Source organism: Eleutherodactylus coqui, chromosome 5 (assembly GCF_035609145.1).
Source record: "Eleutherodactylus coqui strain aEleCoq1 chromosome 5, aEleCoq1.hap1, whole genome shotgun sequence".
Lineage (NCBI taxonomy): Eukaryota > Metazoa > Chordata > Amphibia > Anura > Eleutherodactylidae > Eleutherodactylus > Eleutherodactylus coqui.
The window spans coordinates 204412086-204434681 of record NC_089841.1 but is presented as its reverse complement, the minus strand read 5'-3'; the positions used below and the strand labels follow the sequence as shown (position 1 = coordinate 204434681).

The 22596-nt window shown below is 42.0% G+C and overlaps 1 protein-coding gene across 3 annotated transcripts in view; it reads left to right on the top strand.

Moving 5' to 3' along the window:
- AOPEP (aminopeptidase O (putative)) overlaps positions 1-22596 on the top strand; it is a 342915-nt gene that overhangs the window by 185125 nt on the left and 135194 nt on the right. For all 3 annotated transcript variants that reach the window (XM_066604087.1, XM_066604085.1, XM_066604086.1), the window contains one exon: positions 3922-3982. In XM_066604087.1, coding sequence (XP_066460184.1) covers positions 3922-3982 — 61 coding nt within the window. The remainder of the gene's footprint in view (positions 1-3921; positions 3983-22596) is intronic.

The following is a 22596-nucleotide window of genomic DNA, read 5'->3' as shown; positions in this document are numbered from 1 at the left end:
TAAGCCAGACTATAGACTGGAGGAGCTAATTGTCCAGTGCAGACTAATATGCAGCCACCCACTCAACCCAACCCAGATTGGGGAGGAGTGACTGCAGATGAACCTAGTCTGCAATGTGAACGATACTATAGAAGCCAGCCAATGGATGAGTGCGCCCCACCATACAGGATTAAAACTCACACACTGATCTAGCAGTTGGTTGCCCTGTATTTCAACAGTGGGCCACACTGGCTGACATTTTGGGATCCCCCAGATGTCTACAGCAAACTGCATAAAGGAAATACTGATACACACTAATAAAATGCGGATCGTAGTTCTGCCTTGCAGACTAGGTTTCTCTGCAGACACTCCTCCCCAATCTGGGCTGGGTTGAGTGGGAGGCTGCATATTAGTCTGCACTGGACAATTTTGACAGCACAGCACTCCTATTGGAGCCGGCCGTCAAAGGGCGGGGGGCAGGGAGGGGGAGTGGCATACTCGCTAATAGCAGCTGCAACGTGCTCACGGCTGCTTTTCATTCACCCAATTTAACACTCGGCAGCACTATTTTAGCGCGGCTATCTGAATGTTAAAACGGATAGCTGTTAACTTTATATTTTGCCACAACTCCTTTAACATAAGGCCCAGTTCTCAATTTTTTTTCCTGTGTAACCTTATATAAACTAAGCTTACTATCAACTTATGACTTTATGCATAATTTGAGCTGAATTTCTGTCAGTCTCCCATTACTAAACTTTTTCTTTTCATGGATAACAAAAAAGACATTTCCAGGACAGTTTCTGAAGGTAATAAGTAGGAATGTGCATTTATTTCTGTTTCAACTAAAAATAACCAGTGCAGACAATGCTCAAGAAATATTTCTGAATATAAAGAACAAATTCCAAACCAGTTTGACTGTGTTGGTCAAATTTTGAGCCACATGTCACTGGATTTTCCTATATTCCTGACAACCAGCACGATTTACAAAAATTGCTTTAACCCCTTCATGGTGCAGCCCTTTTTTTAATCCATTTTCGTTTTTTCCTCCCCCCTTTGAAAAAAATCATAACTCCTTTATTTATTCATTGACGTCGCTGTATGAGGGCTTGTTTTTTACGGGACGAGTTGTAGTTTTTAATGGTGCTATTTAAAGTACCATATAATGAACTGAAAAATTTTTTTAAATATTCTAAGTGGAGTAAAATGGAAAAAAAAACCGACATTTCGCCATCTTTCAGTTCACCTTGTTTCTACAGCGCACAAACTGCAACAAAAACGACATGATAACTTTATTCTACGGGTCAGTACGATTACTACGATAACAAACTTCTATAGTTTGTTTTTTTTAGTATACTACTCTTTTTTTTTTTTCCAAAGACATTTAATTTAATTTCAAAGACATTAAATTTTTTTCAATTATTTTCTGTTGTCATCTTGTGCGCGCAATAACTTTTTTATTTTTCCGTCGATGTAGTTGAGTAAGGGCTCATTTTTTTGCGGGATGTCCTGTAGTTTCCGATAGTACCAATTCGGAATACATACGACTTTTTGATCGCTTTTTATTGCGGTTTTTCTGAGAGACAGGGTAACTAAAAAAGTGCATTTCTGGCCTTTTTTTTTTCTTCGGACAACGTTCACCGTGTGGGGTAAATAATGCACTACTTTGATAGATCGGACTTTTACGAGCGCGAAGATACCAAATATGTATTTTTATTTTATGATTTTGATTTAAACTTTTATAACTTTTTTTTTTTTTTACAATTACTAAAACGTTATTGATTTTTTCTTACTTTACTTTAGAGTCCCCCTGAGGGACTACAACCAGCGATGCTTTGATTGCTCCTGCAGTATGACGTAATGCTATAGCATTACGTCATACTGCCATTTGACAGGCAGTCTATCAAGCCACACCACGGGGATGGCTTGATAGGCAGTCTGCTAAGGCAGCCCTGGGGCCTTTCAGAAGGCCCCTGGCTGCCATGACACCTGCACGGCTCCCCCGATCTCACCGCGCGGGGGCTGTGCGGGACACCGTTTGGGGGATTTAAATGCCACTGTCAGAATTGACAGCAGCATTTAAAGTGTTAATAGCCTATTGCTATTGTTAATAGCTATTGCCCGCGGGTGTCAGCTGTAGTAAACAGCTGACGCCCGCGCTGTATCCAGGGAGGTCGTCCTGCGACCTCTCTGCATTCATTTCCCGACGCTCCAGGTCGTAAATGTACGTCCTGGAGCGGGAAGGGGTTAAAGAAGGGTGTATGCTAAAAATGTTAATGTCGACTGCAGAATACAGGATTTTTTTTTTCTTAAAACCAACAAATGTGCATAATGCCAATGTTTAAGAAATCTTCATTATATAGTACAATTAAAGCTCTTAAAAATAGATGAGTGCCACAGCAAGAAAACTAGGTCATAATAATCACAAATATTACCCCCCATTTTAATTAATGTAAGTAGAGATAAACCAAGTCCAAAAATGTCAATACAGTAAATGTTATATTGTGTAAGTAATATCGAAGTAAATTATATAGCAGCATATGCAGAAATCTAGGGTAACGTGTTTTGGGCTGCTCTGGACCTTTTCTTCAAGCCTCATGTCACCATTACATACCAAATGGGGAAACCACTGGGTAAAACTGACATAAAAAAGGACTTTGAGATTTCGGTTAATTGTAAACTTAACTGGAGCAACCAGTGTCAGGCAGCTGCTGCCAAGACAAATAGGATCTTGGAGTGCATCAAAAGAGGTGTAGGGGCACATGACGAGAACATTGTTCTTCCTCTTTACAAATCACTGGTCAGACCACACATGGAATATTGTGGACAGTTTTGGGCACCAGTACTTAAGAAGGCCATTTCGAAGCTTCATTGGGTACAAAGGCGGGCAACTAAGGTAATAAATGGAATGGGTGGACTACAATAGCCAGAAGTTATGAAAATTGGGATTATTTAGTTTAGAAAAAAGTATAACTATGTATAAATATATCAGGGGACAATACAGAGATCTCTCCCATCATCTATTTATACCAAGGACTGTGATACCATAGTAACAAGAGGGCACCCTCTACAACTAGAGGAAGGAAGGTTTCTACACCAACATAGAAGGAGATTCTTTACTGTAAGAGCAGTGAGACTATGAACCTCTCTGCCTGAGGACGTGGTGATGGTGAACTCACTAAAAGACTAGAAGAGGAGCCTGGATACCTTTCTTGAGTGTAACAATATTATATGTTATAGTCACTGATTACTTCAAAAAAATTGATGATTCCGGGATTTGTTTCTGATTTCCAGATTGGAGTCGAGATTTTTTCCCCTAAAATTGGCTTCTAGCTCACGTTTTTTTTTCTTCCTCTGGATCAACATTGGGGGGGGGGGGGGGGGGTAATAGGCCGAACTAGATGGGCATATGTCTTTATTTTCAGCCTTACACACTGTTATTATGTTACTTTGTAACTGCATGAGAGAGTGGAATATAGAGGAAGTAATATCAAAAATGGCAACAGCACAACAGACTTCATTTTCAAGTTCCTCCTGCTATAAATCTCTGTTGAGCTGAAACATCATGTGTTCACATGCGGTGGTGAATAAAGCTGGAGCAACTTTTATTACTTGAAAATGAAGATTGTTGTTTTGTTGCTTTTTTTTTTACATTACTTGGATAGCGAGGTATGGAAGTGATCCATTCTACTGGTAATGTGCGTTTCCGGCCCTTGTACTGTGGTGAGTGGAGTGCTGCACTGACAATGAATTTATGACATGTAGAGCAATCCCTCTACAAACAGTCCATTAGTAGGTGATAAATCAGGCTGCAGTTAAATCATCTGTATACAATTTTTAAAGATCAAAAAGCCCCTTTAACAAATAACCCTGGCTGATCATGTGTTTTGGTTCATCATAGTGCAAAATGCTGAGCTGTTTTTTTTTTCTTTTCTTCTCTTCTAGACATAACTTGTCCGTTGATGGCATCTACCAAATCTGGCTTGACCCTCCAGGAATGCCACAGGTAAATGTAAAATATATTTTTTTTGTAGGGAATGTTGATAAAACCGACCACAATACCCATATCATAATACAAATTGTAGAAGTACTGCTCCTAAAAATTCACACAATTATTTTCCCAAAATATATCTAAAACCTATTTTCTTCCAGTCTGCTCTAATGTATCATGAACTGTTCACTGGTTACTTAAAACAATCTTCGATTGAAAAATATGTTTTTACGGGACTAAAGGGAAAAAAAGCAAGTCTTTAATGTAAAGATATGTGAATGTGACTTGCCTAACCCCAAAGTAATAATTTGGCAGTCTGAGTACTATTGGCCACCCATTGAAAAGCTGGCAAATTGGTCCAAAATATCAGTGGCAGCTCATGCAAGGCACACAACTCACATTTGTAGATTATATGAGTATTGGTCTTCTTCAAGATCACTTTTCGGAGTATACTATATTTATAGTAGACTGCTACTTCCTCCCTATAAATCCCTAAAGCAAATGTCTAGATCTAAGCATAAAAATTCTACATAATTGGGGCGTGGCCTAGCAGCCGAGGACACCGGCCGCATGTAAGGGAAGCTCCCGGAGAAGCCGACTTGCCAGCCATCCTGACATCATCCTGAGGGCCCCCAAACCCACCCGAACATCTCCTGAAGCAGAGAGGGAGAGGAGGGAGCCGGCTGTAACATCCGGGTGGCTCCCATAGCAGAGGTAACGCCGGTATCGGACCCGCGATTCCGCGACCGCTGCCGCCGCCATCTTGAGTGCGGCGCTGACCGCCGGGGGATCGGAGGACAAGGGAGGAGGCGGAGGAGACCGCCGGGACAGAGAAGGCAGCGCTGAGACTGAGGTGGGGTGAGCGGCAGTGTGGAGAGGAGAACGGCCGCACCGGAGCCCTCATATAGCGCTGAGTGAGAGAGCTGCGCTCCTTCCCGCCACAAACCGCGGGGGGGGCCGAGGGGGAAGCTGCACAGAGCAAGCAGAGAAGAGAGCTGCATACATACCCCTGGAAAGGGACATCTGCTTGCACCCCTTCACTGCAGTCAGCCCCAAAGTGCACAGCTATCAGCCCCTGACAAGCTGGAAGTGCAGCACAAGTAACTGCCACCCCAGGGGGAAGAGGAGAGGGACAAACAAATCAAGCCCCTTCTAATGTGAGCAGTACATACCTAAACTAAAAGGTGCCATTGAAGCCCCAACAGGCACGAAAAGGTGAATTACCAGCCAAAAGGCATCACAAAGCGCACGCTCCAAAGAGAATACACTGCAGAGCACAGCCCTTTATAGGCCCCCTACCGGGTATCTAACACCCTGTAAAGTCATCTGCCATAAGAAAAACGAAACAGCAGAAAGACCCATTATGGGACCCACTAGGCAGAGCTCCTCAGCTGACAAACTAAAAGTGTTCGCTAGAGGGGAGACCCGCAAAGATCCTGGCCCTGAACCCGCCACAGCAGGAACATCAACGGCGAAAGACACCAGCCCAGGTCCACCCGAGGGCTCAGTTCAAACCCTACAGCAGCTATCTGATCAGCTCCTATCCGCAATACAGACATCTACGACCACTCTCACGGGAAAGATCGACGAAGTTAAAATGGACGTAAGCCTATTAAGGCAAGACCTCCAAAACCTGAGAGAACGAGTCAAAAGTACAGAAGACAGAATCTCCACACTGGACGACACCGTCCCTCCAATGTCAGCCGCAATACGTGACCTCACACAAAAAGCCGAATACTGGAGACAAAAAGCGGACGACCTCGAAAACCGGTCAAGACGGAATAATTTGCGCATAGTGGGTCTACCAGAACGAGCTGAAGGGCAGAGACCTGAAGAATTTATGGAAAGATGGCTCCGCGAACTTCTCCCCAATGCTGGACTATCACAAGTATTCGTGATTGAGCGAGCCCACCGGGTCCCTATGAAGCCGCCTATACCAGGAGCGCCGCCTAGACCCTTGTTGGCAAAACTACTCAACTCCCGAGATAGAGACACTATCTTACAAGCTGCCAGAAAAGGAGGCCCTCTGCGATTTGACAACGCCGCAATATCCATTTTCCCTGATTTCTCGGCAGACCTCCAGAAACAACGGGCCTCATTCACTGGAATTAAAAGGCAGCTACGAGACCTGCAACTGCCATACTCCATGATGTATCCGGCGCGACTACGAGTGATAGACGGTGATCGCACGCGCTTCTTCTCTACACCATCCGAAGCAGAAGAGTGGCTGGCCACCAGACGCCCACCAGAGAGACTGTAACGTATAAATAACCGCTTTTCTTGCCCCCTGCAGGTACCAGGACTCTAATGTGAACAAGCAAATACGCAATAAAAGCTACCCCGGTGCCCGCCAGAAATTATACCCTAGCTGCGCCCTGCCAATATGCGAGACCGAGACACGGGACTGAAACCCCGACTGTATACTGCTGCTGCCCGGTCTGGCCCCCCTCCCCTGCAAAGGGTGGTGGACCGTCCTCCCCCCGATGTTGGCAACAACGCTAGTAATTTTTCCTCCATGTGTTATTGTTGTATGTCCCCCTGACCCCCCTTCCTTCCCGCCCCCTCCCTACCCCCCCTAAGGGGGCCCACCCAGTATAAGCCCACTAAGCTAGTAACGGCTTCTATCAATACCACATTAATCTGATAATACCTCAGGTATAGTCTAGGATATAGCTATACTATGTAGGTTCCCCCAAATATTAGTCGGCCACGAACGCTATCCCAGCAGAGGAAGCACTTAAAGTTTGTTGTAAACAAGTTATCTGTGTTCCAAGTTGGTAGTAAACTACCGTAATGTTGACGATTTGTGTATATCAAGAGCTCCATGTCTTCTGTAAAAACGCATTGAAATACTGTTGCATGACGTATGTTAAAGATGTAATGGTGTGTCACGGGGGGACTCCTGACAGGCAGAATGCCATAAAGAAATTTATCCGGATCCGATTGACCTGTCCTTGCCTATGGCGGAGGTAACCTTCGTGTCCTGGAACGTCAGGGGAATGGGATCGACCAGGAAGCGTTCCTCGATAAATTCCCTAATACGCTCCTGGCGACCACATGTACTATGCCTGCAGGAGACCCACCTCACACCTGAAACCACAAAAATCTTGTTGAAGCCATGGGTACAGTGGTCCGCTCATTCATGTCACACATCCTACTCCAGAGGGGTGTCTCTGCTGATAGCAAAGTCACTAAGATGGGAAGTAGAACAAATCAAGAGAGACCCAGATGGTAGATACATTTTCGTAAGATCCAAAATCAATAATGACCCATACGTTCTCCTGTGCTGCTATAACCCACCGCCAGCAACAACAGCCATTCTGGCAGATGGCGTCCAATTCGCAGCATTCTCACCAGACGCAACAGTTGTCTGTATGGGAGATATGAATCTGGTGATGGATCCCGTAGTGGACAGATTCGGTGGTGGTGCTCGGAGGGAGGGGGACGCGGGCAGGACTCGTCTCGCCTCTATTATATCGGTGACGGGCTGGCTGGATCTGTGGCGCGTATTTCACCCACAAAGACAGGAATTCACTTGCCACGCAGCTCACAATAATGCACTCAGTCGAATAGATTACATATTCGGGTCCCCTTCTCTATTCCCCAAAATCAGCTCCATAGAGTTTCTGCCCCGAGGGATCTCGGATCACACACCAATCCGCATGATCCTTAAAAACCAAGGCCAGGCCACTATCAAGAGAATAAATGTACACCCATTCTGGCTGTCACTACTCGGCCCCAATGACCGCATACCTGACCAAATCCAGATCTATTTCGAAGCACACGAGGCGCACACAGACAAACTATTAGTGTGGGAGACATTTAAGTCCTATCTTAGAGGATGCTTCAGATCCTCAATATCCTTTATCAAAAAAGCCGCTGCGCGAGAAGGAGAGCGTTTAGCAGAGCGATGCCAACTATTGGAAAGAGAGTTTATCGCTGACCCATCAGACATTAAAAGAGACAGATGGCTCCAGACGGGTAGGGACTACTTGCTATATTTGAGAGAAAAAGCCCAGAGGAATCTCTTTTACACTCGACAATCGTTTTTCGAGCTGGGAAACCAATCTAGCAAACTGCTAGCCCTTATGGCCCGACAGGAGACTGCCCCCCCATCCGTCCTGAGAATAAAAACAGCCCAAGGAGAAACACTTACTGACCCAAAAGAGATCCTAACTAGATTCCAACAATTCTACGAGGACCTATATCAAACACGAACTGATTATCTACCAGAAGAACTAGAAACATACTTGACAGACATAACATTCCCAGTACTGCAGGACACCCATAAAGCCCTGTTAGATTCCCCAATTACAGAAGAGGAGATTGGGGAAACATTAAGTGACATGGCAAAAAACAAGACCCCTGGCACAGATGGTCTGCCGATAGAAGTCTACATACAATACAAGAAAGAAATAATACCACACTTGCTCTCCCTATATGAACACATATTTGATAACAATCAGCTCCCAGAATCGATGTCGGAAGCCAATATAGTCCTCATTTTAAAGCCAGATAAAAACCCAGACGACTGTGGCTCATACAGGCCTATATCATTGTTAAACACAGATTATAAAATCCTTACGAAAATATTGGCCGCCCGGCTAAACCGAGCCATAAAGGACATTATTCACCCCGACCAGACGGGCTTCATCCCCGGAATGTCTACATCAGACAACATTAGAAGGACGCAAGTAATCACGCAGGTGGGGTGGAGGTGGAGGTCAGACTGGGCCCTGGCCTCATTGGACGCGGCCAAAGCATTTGACTCGGTCGAATGGCCATACCTGATGGCGACTTTACGGAGGTTTGGGCTGGGAGAATTATTTATTAAGTGGATCTCTATACTTTATAGATCCCCGACCGCTAAAGTAGTGGTGAATGGTCTGGCCTCTACCTCCTTCCGGCTACATAGGGGGACCCGACAGGGTTGCCCTCTTTCCCCCCTCTTGTTTGCGATCGCAATAGAACCCCTGGCCTTGAAGATCCGACAGCATATCGCATATAGAGGCATCTCGATAGGACCCAGAGAGGACAGAATCGGGTTATACGCAGATGACATAATACTGTATATGTCAGACCCCAAAAACGCCCTCCCGTTAGCCATCTCCCTAATAGACGAGTTTGGAAACTTCTCAGGACTACGCATAAATTGGCAGAAATCCGTTTTTATGCCCCTAAGAACAGAAGGATGGCAGATGGGAGACATATTTTGTAAGCTGCAGGTCACCCCCCAGTTTAAATACTTAGGGATATGGATTACCAGAGACCACACGCATAGCTTAGACCTAAACATTACCCCCTTACTGACAACACTACAACAGAAATTAAAATCCTGGAGTTCCCTGCCACTGTCTGTAGCAGGTAGAATTAACCTCATTAAAATGATAATACTCCCCAAGTATCTATACTGCCTAGAACATGCAGAAGCACCCATACCACAGAAATTCTTCAAAAAAACCAACTCTCTAATAATACCATTTATATGGGGGAACTCTAGAGCTAAACTCCGTATGGATACTCTACAGCGGCCTAAAGAAATGGCAGGAATGGCGCTACCAGACTTCAAAATTTACTACCTAGCGGGACAAGTAAGGTACATCCGACATTGGTTATCAGGCTCCCCTCTCCCAAACTCCGAGCACCACCTGATGTTCTTTCTCTCAGAGGCATCGCTCTGGATCCTCCTAGAAAAACCGAGATTATTGACCAAGCAGTTGCTCCCCATACATAGACTCGCAGCCAATGTGTGGCAGGCATGCAAGCGTCTGACTAAGCGGGAAGACACCCCTCTGGAGACCCCCCTGTGGGATAACAGAGAGCTACCACACTTGATAAATCTACCAGACAAACAATTTTGGGTAAACCTGGGAATCACCACCCTAGAACATTTATACTTTGATCAAGTCTTAGCTTCCTTTGAACAGCTACAGCAATTATACCAAATACCAAGATCCGGTTTCTTCAGGTATCTACAACTCAGACACGCCTTAACAGCACAGTTCCCAGAACCCAGGCAGCCTTTCTCCCATTACCCACTAATAGGTATACTGCGCACCCAGGGACCCAAAGGCCTGGTATCGGTACTATACACCCATCTACTACGATCTAAGATCCCCGATATGCCCATGACAGTGATGGAGAGATGGAAAGATCTCATCCCCACCCTTACGAATGAAGATTGGGAAACTGCGATGTCCACGTACACCGCGGTTTCACCAGCCGCAAATAATAAATTAACACAATTATATATACTGCATCAATGTTACTTGACACCGACCAGACTCCACAAAATGAACAGGACACCCACAAACCAATGCCATCGGTGTAGAGCACCTAACGCAAACTTTAACCACCTAATATGGAACTGCCCTAATATTGCCACATACTGGGGAGAAATAACTGAATTCCTAACTCAACTGATGGGCGTACCGGTACCATACGATCCAGCGATATGCCTCCTGGGTATCTTAGATGAAGAACAGTGGCAATATCATGACAAAATATTTCTCACTAAGGCGTTATTCTATGCCCGTAAAACAGTGGCCCTGCGGTGGATGGATAGACGCCCCCCGACACTCTCAAAATGGCAGAACATAATCAACGCCATACTACCGTATGAAAAAATAGTATACAAAAACAGAAAGTGTCCAGGAAAATTTGATAAGATATGGGAAAGATGGTGCGGATCGACTAGCACAGTATTCACGCAAGACAGATTCCAAAGCCTAATGAGAGCAACTGTACCTAGAATGAATCCGTAAAATAAGCAAACATCACTGACACCACGAGCAAATGTAATGACACATTGTAATTAATCCCTGCATATGTTAATGTGACGTATTTAAGAGCAATTGTATGACCACATGGAGACAAAATGTAACCAAAGTTATTTATTCATGTTTTGTATGGAATATACACTGTTCAATAAAACGAGTTTAAAAAAAAAAAAAAAAAAATTCTACATAATTCAGTTCCTTAAGTTGATGCTTGCCTGTTATTTATTTTCCTAAATGTTTAAGGGTAGTCTGAGACACACCTCCTATCTTATCATTGGTTCAGGCTGCTGCTCTATCCCTCTACTTCAGATCTGCCTTTTCTGATTGGCTGCTGTGTATAATACAAGTCTGTCACAAGATAAGACTAAGAATGTAGCAGGGTTTAGTTGAAAACATTAACCTCAATACGTCAGTTGCTTTCATTCAGTAATAACTAGGGATGAGCGAGTATACTCGCTAAGGCACTACTCGCTCGAGTAATGTGCCTTGGCCGAGTATCTCCCTGCTCGTCCCGAAAGATTCGGGGGCCGCCGCAGCTGACAGGTGAGTTGCGGCGGGGAGCGGGGCAGAGCGGGCGGGAGAGAGGGAGAGAGAGATCTCCCCTCCGTTCTTCCCTGCTCTCCCCCGCAGCTCCCCGCCCCGCGGCGGCACCCAAATCTTTCGGGACGAGCAGGGAGATACTCGGCTAAGGCACATTACTCGAGCGAGTAGTGCCTTAGCGAGTATACTCGCTCATCCCTAGTAATAACCTAAAACTACATTAAATATTATTCTGGTTTCAGGAAATAAAATTATTCATTGAGTCATGTACCCATGTGATCATCCATGACCACATGACATACATGACATATGTGATGGGTTGTGTAATGACATGGTGGAGGCAGCAAGTATTTTTTTAATATAAAAATATGTTTTACTTAACAGTAACTTTAGAAAAATTGTTAAGCTCTATAGGGGGTACTGTACGTTAAATGTTACCTATTTTTAACCAGAAGTTCTTATAACGTACTTGAGCAATACGCATCTTTAACTGGATTTCACACTTATAGTATATATCTATAATTCCACATCAGGGGTTCACTTTGGCGAGAAAAGGCACTTTAACGCCTTCCCGCTCCAGCGTCGGAGTATGTATGCAGAGAGGTTGCGTGGCCAATCGCGGCTATTAACCCTTTAAATGCCGCTGTCAATCCTGACAGCGGCGTTTAAATCCCCCGCGGTGAGATCGGAGGAGCCGGGCAGGTGTCATGGCCACCAGGGGCCTTTTGAAAGGCCCCAGGGCTGCCTTAGCAGACTGCCTATCAAGCCATCCCTGTGGGGTGGCTTGATAGACTGCCTGTCAAATGGCAGTATGACATAATGCTATAGCATTACGTCATACTGCAGGAGCGATCAAAGCATCGCTGGTTGTTGTCCCCTAGGGGGACTTTAAAGTAAAATAGTAAAGAATCAATAAAGTTTTATTAATTGTAAAAAAAAAAAAGCTATAAAAGATTGAATCGCCCCCTTTTTGCCATATCGATTATTAAAAAAATCATAAAATAAAAATGCATATTTGGTATCGCCACATCCGTAAAAGTCCGATCTATCAAAGTAGTGCATTATTTTTCCCGCACGGTGAACGTCGTCCGAAAAAAAAATGAAGAACGCCAGAAATACACTTTTTCAGTCGCCATGTCTCCCAGAAAAAACGCAATAAAAAGCGATAAAAAAGTCGTATATATTCTAAATTGGTACTATCGGAAACTACAGGACATCCCGCAAAAAATGAGCCCTTGCTCAACTATGTCGATGGAAAAATAAAAATGTTATTGCGCTCACAAAATGACCGCAGAAAATAATTGAAAAAAATTAAATGTCTTTGGAAAAAAAAAATAGTATAGTAAAAAAAAAAACTATCCAAGTTTGGTATCGTAGCAATCGCACTGACTCGTAGAATGAAGTTATCATGTCGCTTTTGTTTTAGTTTGTGCGCCGTAAAAACAAGACGCACTGAAAGATGGCGAAATGAAGTTTTTTTTGCATTTTACTCCACTTATAATTATTAAAAGTTTTTCAGTACATTATATGGTACTTTAAATAGTACCATTAAAAACTACATAAATAAAGGAGTTATGGTTTTTTTAAAGGGGGGAGGAAAAAACGAAAATGGGGGGGGGGAAAGGGCCACGTCATAAAGGGGTTAAACTCTTACGTAACTGAATATATTAATCACAGTACACCATGCTTATCGCTGTACTCTGTACTATGTTCTCAAAGGTTCATGGCATGGCAACATCAATGCTTCACACACTGTAGATGCCAGAGTACATATCTCGCACACGCACGTCTCAAATTATCTCATACTGGTGCATAGCACTGTTACCCAAAATATCTTGTCCCCGTCACATCGTTAAACAATATATCATGTATTAATGGTAAACATCAAACTTGCCACACTTCCCAATTAACTACTGTCCCCTTGGGGAAGTACTCCCCGAGTCCGTACTCATCCATCTAGGTGTCCCTATTGTGCACACACTAATGTCCATTGAATCGGTGTTACGTGTCCTGCAGCTTGCTCTGTCCTTTGGGTCTACAGCACCATCTACTTCTTCGGTGACCAAGTCCCCTGCAGGAAGGGTGATTCCTTCTCCTTTCACATGACTTGGTGTTATTTTCAGCCCTTGGTCATCAGGCTCTTTTGTCACCTGTCCTACGCTGCCTCCTCACAAGGGAATAGCGCTGCTACGACCTTTTCTTCCATGGCCTCTGCCACTGCTCTGAATCTAGGTCAACTGGGCTGCTCACACAATCTCCATTGGTGTAGCTGTGTCTCCCAGCTCCTATGTGCTTCTGATCAACACGCACTGCTGCCACTGTAATCTCTCTAGCTGCTCACCACAGAACTGTGGTGCAGCTCCTAAATCTTTTATATTGCCAAGATGGCTACCGTGACATCTGTGAGCAGGCTTTGAGCAGGGCCTCCTTTTATTCAGCCTAACCTGAAGCTACAACAAAATGGCTGGCGCAGGAGAGCCTCTAGACACAGAGCTTTTTAGCACTTCTTCCTCCCCGATTCCTGATGCTGCTAACAGGGGGACTAGTTATCTGTGGATGGGTGGATGGGTTTACAGCTGTCCTGGCAGCTTAAGACGCTCAGCAGTTAGGAAATGTTTGCAGCATTACCCCCTTAGACATATATCACACATATATGAGAAGCATTTATTATTTTTATATATATGAATAGTGACATAAAGTTTTGAATACAGCCAAAGATGTTCAAACATATCATGAAAACTAATCTAATAATATGTAGTCTGCTGACAATGCATTCCTTTTAACCTGCGCCTGCCTTTTGCTGTAAATGTATAGCACTAAAAGATGTTTCCCAGAGAGGAGGCTCAATTTGTTAGCTTACCATCAGCCGCTGTATTTCCTCTATTTGTATGTGACATGTTTTTAAGTCTCTAAGGCAGACAGGCATCTCATACCATGCTTTAGAAGATGCTCAGCAGTTGTGCTTGGAAAGGGTGAAGGGGGTTACCTTCATCAATCCTTAAAGGAACCAGCTGCTGGAATCTATGGGCAGCAGAGATTTGGGAGTGGTGACATGAATTTCCGTTCATGTAATCACCTCTATCAATCAGAGAGCATATTTTTTCTTTGATTGTCGCATATGGGGGTCTTTTTTCACATAACATTTTTTAGCACAGCTCCTCTAATCAATCCTCTACACTGTTTAACCCCTTAGTGACCAAGCCTGTTTGCGCCTTAAGGACGAGGCCAAATTTTGAAAATCTAACATGTGTCACTTTAACATGGAATAACACCGTAAAGGTTTTGCATATCCAAGTGATTCTGACATTGTTTTTCCGCCACATGTTGTACTTCATTTAGGCAGTAAAAATAGACTGATAGAATTTGTGTGTATTTATTAAAAGCATCAAAATTGGGAAAATGTTGAAAAAAAGCATCATTTTTTTCACATTTTCAACTGCAAACATAATAAAGAAATTTTTGATAAGATATACACTACCGTTCAAAAGTTTGGGGTCACATTGAAATGTCCTTATTTTTGAAGGAAAAGCACTGTACTTTTCAATGAAGATAACTTTAAACTAGTCCTAACTTTAAACAAATGCACTCTATACATTGCTAATGTGGTAAATGACTATTCTAGCTGCAAATGCCTGGTTTTTTGTGCAATATCCACAAAGGTGAATAGAGGCCCATTTCCAGCAACTATCACTCCAGTGTTCTAATGGTACAATGTGTTTGCTCATTGGCTCAGAAGGCTAATTGATGATTAGAAAACCCTTGTGCAATCATGTTCACACATCTGAAAACAGTCTAGCTCCTTACAGAAGCTACAAAACTGACCTTCCTGTGAGCAGATTGAGTTTCTGGAGCATCACATTTGTGGGGTCAATTAAACGCTCAAAATGGCCAGAAAAAGAGAACTTTCATCTGAAACTCGACAGTCTATTCTTGTTCTTAGAAATGAAGGCTATTCCATGCGAGAAATTGCTAAGAAATTGAAGATTTCCTACAACGGTGTGTACTACTCCCTTCAGAGGACAGCACAAACAGGCTCTAACCAGAGTAGAAAAAGAAGTGGGAGGCCGCGTTGCACAACTAAGCAAGAAGATAAGCACATTAGAGTCTCTAGTTTGAGAAACAGACGCCTCACAGGTACCCAACTGGCATCTTCATTAAATAGTACCCGCAAAACACCAGTGTCAACATTTACAGTGAAGAGGCGGCTGCGGGATTTTGGGCTTCAGGGCAGAGTGGCAAAGAAAAAGCCATATCTGAGACTGGCCAATAAAAGAAAAAGATTAAGATGGGCAAAAGAACACAGACATTGGACAGAGGAAGACTGGAAAAAAGTGTTGTGGACGGATGAATCCAAGTTTGAGGTGTTTGGATCACAAAGAAGAACGTTTGTGAGACGCAGAACAAATGAAAAGATGCTGGAAGAATGCCTGACGCCATCTGTTAAGCATGGTGGAGGTAATGTGATGGTCTGGGGTTGCTTTGGTGCTGGTAAGGTGGGAGATTTGTACAGGGTAAAAGGGATTCTGAATACGGAAGGCTATCACTCCATTTTGCAACGCCATGCCATACCCAGTGGACAGCGCTTGATTGGAACCAATTTCATCCTACAACAGGACAATGACCCTAAACACACCTCCAAATTGTGCAAGAACTATTTACAGCAGAAGCAGGCAGCTGGTATTCTATCGGTAATGGAGTGGCCAGTGCAGTCACCAGATCTGAACCCCATTGAGCTGTTGTGGGAGCAGCTTGACCGTATGGTACGCCAGAAGTGCCCATCCAACCAATCCAACTTGTGGGAGATGCTTCTAGAAGCGTGGGGTGCAATTTCACAAGCTTACCTCAACAAATTAACAGCTAGAATGTCAAAGGTGTGCAATGCTGTAATTTCTGCAAAAGGAGGATTCTTTGACGAAAGCAAAGTTTGATGTAAAAACAATGTTATTTCAGATACAAATCATTATTTCTAACCTTGTCAATGTCTTGACTCTATTTTCTATTCATTTCACAACGCATGGTGGTGAATAAGTGTGACTTTTCATGGAAAACACAAAATTGTTTGGGTGACCCCAAACTTTTGAACGGTAGTGTATATTTCTATGTGTTTACTTTATTCTGGACACACATTGGAAAAACTTTTTAAAAAAATCATTTAGGAGACGTACAAATATAGCATTAATTAGTAACATTTTGAATAACACTTTATTTTCCTACACCAAGCCAAGGTTGCAAAGGCTCATATGTGTCAGAATGATAAATACCCCTACAAATGACCCCATTAAAAAAAAAAAATTCAGCCCTTAATATACTCACTGAGGGGTGTCATGAGTATTTTGACCCCACCGTTTTTTTTTCAGGAGTTAATGCAGTTTAGAGGAGAAAAAATAAAATGTCATTTTTTTGCAAATATGTAATTTTAAACACAGGATTTTTTTTTATAATGGACATGAAGATGAGGATTTGCACCCCAAAATGGATCCCCCTGTTTGTCCTGTGTTCAGAAACATACCCATTATGACCTATATAATAAAGTATCATGTCATTTTTGTTGCAGTTTGTGCGCCGTAGAAACAAGATGCATCGAAAGATGGCGGAATGTCGTGGGTTTTTTTTCATTTTACTCCACTTAGAATTTTTTTAAGTTTTTCAGTACATTATATAGTACGTTAAATAGTACCATTGAAAAATACAACTTGTCCTACAAAAAACAAGCCCTCGTACAGCTACGTATAAATAAAGGAGTTACAAATTTTTTTTTTTAAAAGGGGGGAGGAGGAAATGGGAAAAAAAGGTCCATGTCCTTAAGGGGTTAATAACATGACCTCATCTTTCCTGACGTTAGAGAAAATACCAAGTCACTGACAAAGTTCTGCAGGAGCTGAATGTCAATTTTTTCTGTTAGTTTTGCAGTTGAGTGTTGACCCTTGGATGACTAGGGACAGTAGATGGCTAGATTCAGGGTAAAGTGTGTTGGTTCAATACGGTGAGAATCATAATGCCCAATAATACTTTATTGTTCTCTCTTTTTTTTTTTTATAAAGGTGGAAACATAAAAAAATTAACTGCAGAAAAAGACCACACGGTCCATTTAGTCTGCTCTTATAGTGTTTCCTTTTTATTTTTCTCTTAAGATAGATCTATGCTTACTCCAGGCATACTTGAATTCATTTATTGTTGATTCGGCAACCACCTGTGCCAGAAGCTTGTTTCAAGCATTTACTTACTACTTTTTTAGTGAAAAAATATTTCCTGATGTTGCATCTTAGTTTTCCCCTAACTAATATCATATTGTGCCCACTTGTTCTAGTGTTTAGCTTCCTAATAAAAACACTTCCTTCCTGAACCCTATTCATACCTTTAACATATATAAAAGTTTCCCTCTCCATTCTCTCTCACAGGCTATATAAATGAAGTTCTTTACGTCTTTCCTAATAAGTTTTGTTCTTGAGACCTTCCACTATTTTTGTAACCTGTTTTTTGGACTCGTTCTATTTTATCCGTGTCTTTCTATAGATGAGGTCTCCAGAACTGAACACGGTATTCCAGATGTGGGCTATTCTATACAACAGGATCACAATCTCCCTCTTTCTATTGGTTATACCTCTAGCCATGCAGCCGAGCATCCTACATTCTTTCTTTGCTGCATGATCACACTCTGGACTTATTTTAAGGATGTCAGGAATCAGAACCCCTAAATCTTTCCCTTCTGAAATCTTGGATAACATAGAATAGCTAATTTGATACTCATTCAGAGGATTTCTTCTCCTTAAGTGCATTAGTTTACATTTGGAAACACTAAACTAAAGTTTCCATTGTTTTGACCATTTATCCAATAATGCTTAATCCTTCTCCAAGTTCAAGACACCAGCAGGACTATCAACCCCATTGCACACTCTTGTGTCATCAGCAAACAGACAGACCTTACTTGTTAAACTTTCTACTGTGTCACTTGCAGACATATTAAAAAGAATAGGCCCCAGAACAGACTGTTGTGTTACACCGCTTGTAACTAGTCCCTTTTCAGAATACACTCTGTTAACAACAACAACAATCGGATATCTATCTTTTAACCAATTGTAAATCCACCAAACTATCAAAGGATTAAGTCTAATATCAATAACTTAACTATAAGCTCTCTATGTTGAACTGTATCAAAGGCATGGCTCTTTCCAAGTGAGAGAGAGACAGGAAAAAAAAAAGCTCGGCACCCGGCGTCCCACATACAAAAATGCTCGAGTCTCCCATTGTAGTCAATGGGGTTCGTTACTCGAGTAGAGCTCTCGAATTTTACGAACAGCTCGACTCGAATAACGCGGACCCGAGCATTTGGGTGCTCGCTCATCTCTATTTTTGACCAATATTAGCTGTTAAAGTATAGCAAGCTCATAGTTATGAGTTTAATGTATTTATGAAAAGAATGTTTTCATAGAATAGAGTATTTTAGTATTTGAATTTACCTGGGATTGTGTTGACTTTTACAAATTTCTAATAACATTTGTGACCTTAAAATTGTTTTCCTACCTGTAGAAAAATTAAACTCTTATTATTAGCAATACTATTGATAGATGTACCGTGCTGCGAAAAAGTATTGCCCCTTCTTAATTTATTTCATTTTGCATGCTTGTCACACTTGAATTTCCCAGATTATCAAACTATTTTTAATATTAGAAAAAGTTAACTAAAGTAAACCTAAAATGCTGTTTTTAAACCCTGATTTTATTTTTTGAAGGAAAATGGCAGCTCAGTCCTACCTTACATACTGAATCAACCAATTAACCAAATTTAATTAATGGTTTCAATTTCACTGGCCACACCCAAGTATGATTACTACCAAACTTGTTGACTCTAAACATTGCTTAAATAGAACCTGTCTGGCAATGTAAAGCAAAATAAAGTAGCACATGATGCCATATTCTAAAGAAATAATAAGAAGTTGTCTCACCTTCTTAGCTGCTTGCGGTGCTTGTAGTCTGTGCATGCAGAGAAAATCATACTCACATCCCTTCTGCCATTCGGTCCTATGGCTTGTTTAAATGATACAATGTACCTGATCATACAAGCACAATGAAAGAATAAAAGCAAAGAAAAATCATCTGATGTGTCCGTATTCCCATGTATCCACTCACATTCTAAAGAGTTTGCATTACAGATGCAAAAGAAAGTTATTGAAATCTACTGGTCTGGAGAAGGTTACATAGCTGTTGCTAAAGCTATGGGACTCCGGTGAGCCATGGCGAGAGCCACTATCCATGTATGGAGAAAACTCTTAACAATGGTGAACCTTCCCAGGAGTTGCCAGTCTACCTAAATTTTATTGATGTAATAACAACTCAACCACAAAATAACCCAAGAAAATATCTAAAGAACTGCAGGCCTAACTTGTCTCCTTAAAGGTCAATGTACACAATTTCACAATAAGCAAGACACTGGACAAACACTACTGCTGACCAAAAAGAATACAATGGTTCAACTTGTATTTGCCAAAAAATTTCTGGATGACACGAAGGCTTTTGGGATAACAATATCTAGATCCATGAGTCAAAAGTGAAACTTTTTGGAAGATATGAGTCCTGGTACATCTAGTGTAAAGTTAACATCGCATTCCACAGTAAGAACATCATACCAACAGTCGACGTAGTGGTGGTTCTATAGTAGTCTGTAGCTTCTTTGCTTTTGCAGGACCTGGATGATTTGTCATTATTAATGCAACCATGAATACTGCTCTCTATCATAAAATCCCAAAGGAGAATGTTTGCTCATCACTCTGTGACGTAAAATTCCAGCATAGTTGGATAATGATAATGTAGCAGGACAAGGATCTGAAGCACGTGAGCAAACCCACCTATGGATGACTTAAAAGAAAAAAATTAAGCTTTTGGAGTGCTGAGTCAAAGCCCTCACTTGTATATCATTCAGATGTTGTGGCAAGACCTTAAATGGGCAGTTCATACTGAAAAGCTCTCCAATGTGGTTGAAATAAAACAAATCTGCAAAGAACAGTGGGATAAAATGTCTCAACAGCAATGCAAAAAGCTCATCAGAACCTATGGCAAACATTGCATTACAGTTGTTACTGTCAAGGGCAGCACAACCACTTACTAGTTTTAGGGGGGCAATTACTTTTTCAAATGGATGGCATATGTTTTGAACAAATCTTTATTTTCAGTGAATTGAATGTTCATTTAAAAGCTGCATTTGTTTACTTAAGTTGTCTTCGCCTTCTAGCAAAATTAGTCGGGATATCTGAAACATTTCAGTGTAACAAATTAGCAAAAATAAAAAAATTGGGTGAGGGGCAAATACTGTTTCACAACACTGTGAATTTGTTATCCTTTTAGCCTAAGTACTTTTGTCATCTTGTAAATTATGGAAAAAATGAAGAAACGCATATATTCTGATACCTTCATACTCTGAAGATTTGGCCTAGTGGCAGACAATCCAAGTATTGCTTCATGTGTACAAACGGAAACAGAACTTTTTTTCATGCATACACTATTAATTGCTCCAACAATACGATCATTGTAATTTTTCCTCATTAGCATTCACTTTTCCCTGACATTTATTATTGTATGTCAACTTTTGATTATATTATGTGTTCAAAAATATCATTATCTGTGCCCTAATTTTGATAACGGCATTGATCTTTGTGAAATAAACAGTCATATTTGTTAGAAAGCTCATGCACATGGCCATATTACAAATACATGTGGTCAATAATACAGAACCCATTCTGTCGGCCCATATTTTATCCGTGTGCTTGTGATTTTTCGCATTCATATATTATGGAAACATTGCCTCGACACAGTTTTTTAAATTACTATGCACATGCCATTTTGTTTGTTTTTCCAAAACAGACAGTATGTGCAAGGATTTTTTGTATCGTCAACAGTTTTATTACACTAGGATGTAATTGGAAGTACTGAAAATGACAATGGCTTTATTTATATGACCACACTTTTTTTTGTTCCAAATTAGTATGCGGAATATCCATTTATCCAGCATAAATCTATTATTTGCAGCATGCACAGATAATTTAGCAAAAAAGTAAACCCACCTTAAAACCAAAAGTTTATATTTCTTGATCAAGTTACAGATTGATATGAGCTCTTCTTTGATTTGACTTGAACAACTCTTTTATCCATTGAACTTTTAAGCCCATGTATAGTTTTTACTTGTATGTCATTAGATGATACCATTACTGCCTCCCAGAGTTGCTGTTTTGAAGAATAGGTTCTTGTAGCTTCTCGCCTCAGATCTAGTAGAGTTCCATTTTGCACTGGGAGACAGGAGGAGAGGTGCAAGTGACCCTGGGCAATCCAGTAGTGCGATCATGGGTAGCTCCAATGTGGCAAAGAATTTAGGATCTCCCAGGCCCCTTAAATATAGCTGATCTGCCCTTACGTTTGGCACTGAGCTGAAAGGGGTAACCCCATCTATACATTATGTCCTTCTCCTTTAGAACTGCAAGTAATGGGCGAAAGGCCTTGCAAAACTATCGTGTCCTTTTAGCTAAATCAGGAAGAGTAGTGAAGAGCAGTTGCATCTCTTTTTGTAGGGACTTCAGAGCCCGCTTATTAGATGACTCAAGACAGACGAACCGACCATCCAGCTTCTTTTATTTGACAATGGCTTTAAGGTCGTCTTTCCAGTCCCAGTCATCCATGTCCTCAGTATTCGGGGGAACATGAAAACATGAAGAATGTCTTCCAGCTGGGGCATATGGGGGAGAAGGGTTGAAGGAGGAGGGGGACCATTGCATGTTAGAGGAGTGCTGGTGAGCTTGTAGATGTAGGGAGCTCAGCAGGTTCCTGCTTACCACCATCTCTGTAGGGGTCTGCAAGGCTTCAGCAGGGGCTCTCTCCCCACATCCCACTCCTGCTCCTCGGGGGATCCAGGTCCAGAGGCTCCCACTGTTATCCCTGCTGCACATGGAGTGCTGCCATCAACGCCATCTTGGCAGACTGCTACCTGTCATGGTGTTGGGACTGAGTTCTGAAATAAAGCGCTATAGAACCTGAATCTTTTCCCTCCACTACTGCTTGAGCAGTGGGTCACCTACGCTGACCCATCTGCCAAAGTAGGTGCTGTTATGTGTCTGTGGAACTGATGAAGTGCCAGGGTCTTCAGGAGTATTAGAGCTGTGTGTCCTAACCTGTCATTCGCTAAGTGACACCCCACAGTAATCTTTTTAAAATCATGTATCTCCCTATGTTTCTAGACCTTTTTCATGTGTCTACAGTGATGCTACCAAAGAAACTTTTTCAAAGCCTGGATGGCCTGCTGTGGTCTTTTTACTGGCAGAGAGGGGGG